Consider the following 7,500-nt stretch of genomic DNA (forward strand, 5'->3'; position numbering starts at 1 on the left):
ATCTTGCCCAAATTTTCTTAAGATATTACAGCTTCAAGTCAGATTGGAGACAAACCATTAAAAAGGGCCTACCATATAGAAAGAAAACTTAAACCGTAGACTGTGTCGTCACTTTCCGTGACCTAACCGCTGAACCGCACCCACAGAAGGTCCACGTGTTTGTACAATCCTTCTGACAGGTAAAATGCCTTTAAATTCAAGTCTAGCTCAACAAATCGTTCTCGCATCCGAGATAGGGGACACCATGATAGTTAAAACGATAAGTTTGCCCTAGGTTACCTTCCTTTTTCACAAACCAAGAATTGCCAGTTGAATTTTGACAACCGGTCGCGTGACAATGTTATGTTGGCTGTAAAGGTGACAAGGAGCTACTATTATTTCCTGATTGAGGTAGCAAAATAAATGTTGGGTCGTAAATTACAACAAAAAATACAGATCCCAATATCTGTGGTTTGCCCCTTTAGTGATGCATACGTTCAAGAAAACCAGAAACTCTCTTGAAGGGTAAACATTTAAATAGTACATAGGATAATTATATGATGAATTAAGAGGGCCCAAATATTTTCCGCTTACCGTTGGTCTAACAATTGCAAGGTGAAGAAGAAAAAACAGCAACATCTTCAGAAATCAATGCAACGAGCTGTACCTTCAAGATTTGCTTTCTAATAAAATGGCCAACGATCGAGCCAGTCGAGCGACTCGTTGCATATTTATACGGAGTTGATTGACGGTTTGAAGAGTTTATTTTTGCGGTGTAAGCACATTTTTGCTGCAGCCCATTTCACCCTTTTGAAGACTTAATTGACAGAACAAGCCTTTTTTTTTTTTTGCGAAAAATAAATTTCAGAATTTTATCGCGTAGCGTGTGTTTGTTTAACAGGGTTACCGTATCTTGCAAAGATGGAATTTTTTCAAATGAGATGTCACTACGTGACCAAGGCCTGCGTGCCAGTCTTATTTTCGGATGCCCTTTCACCGACAACCGGAAATACAGTACGTCTGGCCGAAACTAGTTACCATTTCTCGAAGAGCGCAAAGCATGTAGCCTCGAAAACGAGAGTCCTCCTTCGGAGGGGCGAGTCATCTCGCTACCGCTCAATTAGCCATTAGGCCATTACAGTACGACGCGCCTTACCGTGCCCACCTAATACCTAATATAGTTTTTTGCAAATTATTCGCCAGTCAGAGTGTGTAAATTTGATTGGCAGTAACGCCTCCTTGCAAAGTTCGTACGGTTGTAAGTTGAACACCGTTGTTGAGTTTACGTATTTACAGGTAGTTGTCAATGTTGGGTGGCCACGGTAAGGCGCCTCGCACTGTAAGTTTCTTCGATCTGTGCGCGATTCTTTTATTGCTGTCACGTGATAAGACGGCCATGTTGGTGCCAAAACAATGGGAAAATCTAGCTCAATCCTGGTATTTCATTAGTACCTATATAATAAAGCATAATCAGTTAATTAAACCGCGTATATTTTTTTGTAGCTAAGTGTTTTTTCAGCATGTGCATCAACATCCAACAGCGATGTTAAAACCGTTTGCCTCCCCCCCCCCCCCCACCCCCTTTCAACCGTGTTGAATCCAAGTTGAATCGATGTTGATTGAGTTTAAAAGCGTGTTGAAACCGTTCAACAAAATCGAACGCATGTTGAAGCAATATGGAAGCCGTTTGCCCGGGAATCGTCAACATTGTTCAGGGGCACCCAACGAGAATATAGTTCAAAACCACTTAAACATAGCATTGTTAATCGTATTTTAGTATTTAAACGGTAGATATAAGCATATTTTTATCCCCTAAGAATTTTTCATCTGCTCGGATTCCCTAGCTGGAAGTCTAGTGATCCGAAAATTGTAGGTATCAAAACTTTCCTTTTCGAAAATCTCAGCCAGAAAAAAGGCTCCCGAAAATTCTAGGTGACCTTTTCAGGGTAAAAATCCGTTAAAAATGGGCAATTATACCATGTTTTAGATGTTCGAAAATCCTAGGACAGGCAAGCAAGCAAGGAATTTTACAACAAATGTTCCGAAAATTCTAGATCTCAAATCGTCTTCCGAACAGATATTTTCCGAAAATTGACGTTGGGTGCTGCTGATTGTTTAACCACTGAAAAACGCAGACTGCAGGCTGTGCAGACCGTCTGTAAAATGAAAATTCGGTTAGCCTGAATTAGGCCTAAATAACATTCGGTTACCCTAATTAGGTCTAAATAACATTCAGGTTAGCCTGTTTACGGTTAGCTTTCAATAATAGTGAGGAAGCCGTTTCCCCTTTCAACCGTGTTGAAACATGTTGAATCGATGTTGATTGAGTTTAAAAGCGTGTTGAAACCGTTTGTCCACCACCCCAGCAGTCAACATCGTTGAAAAAAATCCACCCGTTTGCCCGGGTCTTAAGTGTTTTTTATTTGAATTTCTCCTTTATTACACTTAGTCCATGTGTTTTCCCAGTTTTAGCTTGCTTGTCTTTTTTTTCTGCTTTGAACTTTTTGCAAATGCCAGTGCAGTTTATCCAATTACCGGTATGTTGTTTTGGGTGTACTTATCTCGTGTACCAACGTATGCAATATTGAACCGCATCAATCAACTAAACTGAAAAAAAAACATCGGGAAATATTATGTTTTAACTAATATGTGTTGAAAAATGTGCCATGTCATAATAATTGTTTTGGCTGCAGTCAGTCCAATTTTGACCCTAAGGGCAATTCATCACCTGAAGTAATTTCCGTTCCACTTGTTTGAATGTGAGTTATTTGCAAGGTTGTTTACCATTTACAAAAAATTTCCGGAAATTTCGATGAAATTTCCATCGGGTGAAAAACGTGTTTCAGTTAACTCAAGTCCGTTTGCCTCCCGGTGATTGAGATTTTACGTCCCAAAAATTAAAAATATGGCCATGAATAGCCTGGAACTGGTGAGACCTTAGGAACAAAATGGAACACACTGCCTTTTCAGACTTCCCGCTGCTCCCGCAAATTTTCCAGTGGGAGTCGTGTTCCATTTACAAACCAACCGCAATTTCCGGAAATTTTTTCTACGAATTCCGACACGTGCATTTTTTTGGGGGCGGGGGGGGAAAGAACCGTGGGGGTGGGGAGGGTTTCCAGCAAATACCTACAATCTTGGACAAATTAAATGGAACATTGAGACCACCCCTCCCCCCAAAATCAGTGATGGGAAAATGGCGCGTTTTTGCCTTCACGCACCTTCATCCTTGATTTGGGGGAGAGGGGGCATTTCTGTTCCATTTTATTCTGTCCAAGATTGTAGGTGTTTCTCTGGATCACGTGCGAAGTCGTGAACTTTGCTTATCTGCGTGACAAAAGCGTATAAAGTGGCACGTTTTCTTATCGGTTTCAAAAGCTTGGTTAAATACCCGGGGCACTTGCTAAGAATAGAAACGTCGACATCTAGACTTAATTAAAAGTACAAATTAGCAAAGTGATTTAACATTGAGTACATTGCTTTGACACATCGCTCGGAAAATCTCAAGTACTAAAACTGATGTAGTAGTTATATTTTTGTTGCTCAGGTAAGCAATCAATATAGTACAGCAAAAATAGGGACACTGAAAAACGCAGACTGTGCAGACCGTCTGTAAAATGAAAATTCCGTTAGCTTGATTAGGCCTAAATAACATTCAGGTTAGCCTGTTTGCGGTTAGCTCTCAATAATAGCGAGGTTAACACCATATTTTACCCCTGGTCTGCAAGGTCTGGACAGTCTGCAGTCTGCTTTTTGGCGTGACCGGCAAAAATACAGTAAGCAATAGCAACTTGACATAAGTGGAATGTTGTTGAATTTGCGAATCGAATGGATAAATGAATTGTTTGAAGTTCAATTTATTCTTCCTGATAGCTTGGAAAGGCAAAGGGGGTTTCAGGATTCGGTAGTGTGTTGTGGGCACCTCACTTTGCCCCATTGTAACGTGAAGGAATAGCTCACAAAAACCGATTAGTTAATTTGCTTACATTTTCACTTTGGAATAAATTTGTCCATGTGTTGATCAAAGGTCAGCACGAATTTACAGTTGTTTGCCACGCTGAATTCTCGAAAAAAAAAAACATTACTGACGAAAACAAGACTAGAAAACGTTATGAAAGCTCGTTAAAACATGTTCTATTAGAGATTTCCATCATTCCAATCGACAATCCTGACAATCTAATTTTAGATTACAAATTTCGAACACAATGCAGCCCGCTAAGTGAAACCATTCAAGCGAAAACTTCCAAAACTATGAGAATTTCACATCTTGCCCAAATTTTCTGAAGATATTATAGCTTCAAGTTAAAGGGTGGACACCTACCATCAACAGGGCCATCGTTATAGAGAGAAAACTGAAAACGTAAACTGTGTCGTCGGTTCCATGACCGAAACATTCTTTTAACGACTTTAACCGCACCCACAGATGTTGCACGTGTTTGTACAGAGCGCAATTTCACAATTATTCTGACATGTAAAATGCCTTCAAATTCAAGTCTATCTCAATAAATTGTTCTCACATCCGAGATGGGGGACACGATAATAGTTAGTACGATAAGTTTCCCAAAGTTACCTTCCTTTTTCACAAACCAAGAATGAAAATGCCACTTGAATGTTGACAACCGCTCGCGTGACTATGTTATGTTGGCTGGTAGAAAGTGACAAAGTGCTACTTTTGGACTCGACTATTATTTCCTGATTGAGATAGCAAAATAAATGTTGGGTCGTAAACCACTACAAAAATAATACAGATTCCAATATCTGTGGTTTGCCCCGTAACAGATGCATACGAAGAAACTCTCTTGAAAGGATACATTTAAATAGCACATAGGAAAATTATATTCTTAATTAAGAGCGCCCAAATATTTTACGCATACCGTTAGTCCAAAAATTGCAAGGTGAAGATCTAGAAGAAAGATCGAAAACAGCAACATCTTCAAGAATTGCTTTCTAATAAAATTCGAAATGGCTAACGATGGACAGCAAGTCTTAATAAATATTTAGGCGGAGTTGATTGACGTTTTGAAGTAAAGAGTTATGATTTTTAGGTGTAAGCACATTTTTGCTGTTACTTTTGGCAGAAAAATACAAGCCCATATCATCCATCCGAGGACTTTATAGACACAACAAACTTTTTTTTGTTATGAAATTTCAGAATCTTACCGCGTATGTTTGTTTTAAAAGACTATCTTATAAATGATGCGGAATTTTTTTTTCGAATGAGATGTCACGAAGCGTGTCTGAGGGAATTGAGTACGTGGCATGGCGAATGAAGTCAGATCGGAGACTCAAGGCAAGTCGTCACCTGATACGAAAAGTTGGTTTCCGAATTCCGACACGTGCATTTTTTTGGGGATGGGAGGAGAACCGTAGGGGTGGAGAGGGGTGGTATGGTTTCCAGCAATTACCTGTACTCACAAAATTCAAATGGATATATTAGGGGTGCAGGAGTGGTGTAGTGGTGAGAGCACTCGCCTCCCACCAATGTGGATCCCTTTCCTTTCCTTTCCGTTTTTCAACATCAACTGTGGTTGCGCTTTGCGTTGTAAATAAATCTAACGGTGACGTAACGAGAACAGTCAACTTAACCTTGTGACATTTCTCCTTTTAGGCTTTACGCCGACAATCTAGCATACAAAGTAGAACTAACATCGATTAGCGATAACTTATTGGGATTTCTTGACATAAATTGCTGAATCAAATAATCACAAATTTGGACGAAAAGATAAAACGCGTCAGAACTCAAGCAGTCATGATTGGAAATTCAACAATTAGCTTGTACTAAATAAAATGCTCATGTTTTAAACTTGAAGACCACTTGCACGTGCAAACTCATAAAGGTGTGTTATCAAAACAGTCAACAGAATTAGGGAAATCAAGGTTGTCATGATGACTGACGAAAAAAAAGGATTAGAAAACGTTAAGAAAGCTCGTTAAAACATGCTTTAGAGATTTCTATCATTCCCATCCACAATCTAATTTTAGAAATATAAAAATTTCGACAGAGTTAATTTATGCAAATGATGCTTGCAATGTGAAACGCGTAGAAACCATTGAAGCGAAAACTCTCAAAAGTACGAGAATCCCACATTTTGCCCAAAATTTCTTAAGATATCATAACTTCAAGTCAAGCAGTGTACACCTACCATTAAAAGGGCCTTCGCTTTTGAAAAATAGCTTAAAACGTAGACTGTATCGTCACTTTCCATGGCCGAAACGCTCTTAACTGAACCGCGCCTACAAAAATTTCCACGTGGTCGTTCGTGCAAAGTGAATTTTACAACCGGGATTTTACATTCAGTCTGATAGGTAAAATGCTTTCAAATTCAAGTCTAGCCCAACAAATTGTTCTCGCATCCGAGACAGGGGACACTATAATAGTTATAACGATAAGTTTGCCCTCAGTTTCCTTCCCTTTTCACAAACCAAGAATGATGCCAGCCGGAATGGATGATGCCAGCCGGAATGTTGACAACTGCTCGCGTGACTATGTTGGCGCGTAGAAGTGGTCACAAGGAGAAACTTTAATTTTGGACTCGATTATTATTATTTCCTGATTGAGGAACGAAAATAAATGTTAGGTCGTAAACCAGAACAAAAAATACAGATCCCAATATCTGTGGTTTGCCTCCTTTGTGACGCATACTTTCATAGAAAACCAAACTCTGTTGAAGGGGAAACATTTAAATACTGCATAGAAAAATTATATTCTTAATTAAGAGCGCCCAAATATTTTCCGCTTACCGTTTGTCCAAAAATTGCAAGGTGAAGAAAAAACAGCAACATCTCCAGAAATCAGTGCAATTGAACCTTCAAGACTTGCTTCTACTGAAATGGCAAACAATGGAGGCTTACATGTGAATGGGGGAGTTGATTGACGTTTTGAAGTGTTTCATGGAATTTTTACGGTGTAAGCACATTTTTGTTGTTAAAGTGCACATGATTCGAAATTTCACCACCATTTTTAATTTTAAAATCTTAAATGTAATGTTCTTAGGAGCATTTCTGTACAAAAACAAGAACATTTCTAAAATTCGAAAATACCTCGCGTATTTTTGAGGAAAATATGAGACAAAGGCCTGGGATCGAGTGGAGGATTCTGACGTCATCGGTTGAGTAAACTAGAATCAGTGCGGTTGAGAGAGTATTTTACTTCTACATTTACGATTTAAAGCGGCAAAAGCGCACACAGCAATATAGAGTATTCCCTGATCTTTTCTACTGGCAGTTGTAAAGTTATTTAACGAAGAATAACAATTTGGTATGAAATCCACATCGGGCGAAATCTTGCGGTTTGTTCAAAGACGACTGCTCGTGGTCTACTGTAGCTCGAGAACTGATTTTCTCTTCGCCCAACGGTTGACTACGTTGAAGAACAATTTGACTCGGTGGTCAAATGTAAGAGGTTCAAAGACCGAACATGTATGGTTGAATGATGATCAACGAGACCAGGCTGTAAGATTCCCTTCCACGTGCACGTGACGTCATCACGAGTATCAATACCCCGGATTATAGAGATGATAA

At 39.3% G+C, this 7,500-nt stretch overlaps 1 protein-coding gene across 11 annotated transcripts in view; it reads right to left on the minus strand.

The window, feature by feature from the left end:
• LOC138011503 (tumor necrosis factor receptor superfamily member 16-like) overlaps positions 1–7,500 on the minus strand; it is a 33,003-nt gene that overhangs the window by 8,180 nt on the left and 17,323 nt on the right. For 4 of the 11 annotated variants that reach the window (XM_068858534.1, XM_068858533.1, XM_068858535.1 and 1 more), the window contains one exon: positions 6,721–6,804. The exons of 3 other annotated variants lie outside the window; for them this stretch is intronic. In XM_068858534.1, coding sequence (XP_068714635.1) covers positions 6,721–6,762 — 42 coding nt within the window. In that variant the 5' untranslated portion in view covers positions 6,763–6,804. Of the gene's footprint in view, positions 1–72; positions 302–573; positions 732–4,853; positions 4,937–6,720; positions 6,805–7,500 lie in introns of those variants that run through there. 4 more of the 11 variants (XM_068858537.1, XM_068858531.1, XM_068858532.1 and 1 more) reach the window with 4 other exon arrangements.

Source organism: Montipora foliosa, chromosome 7 (assembly GCF_036669935.1).
Source record: "Montipora foliosa isolate CH-2021 chromosome 7, ASM3666993v2, whole genome shotgun sequence".
In the NCBI taxonomy this organism is placed as follows: domain Eukaryota; kingdom Metazoa; phylum Cnidaria; class Anthozoa; order Scleractinia; family Acroporidae; genus Montipora; species Montipora foliosa.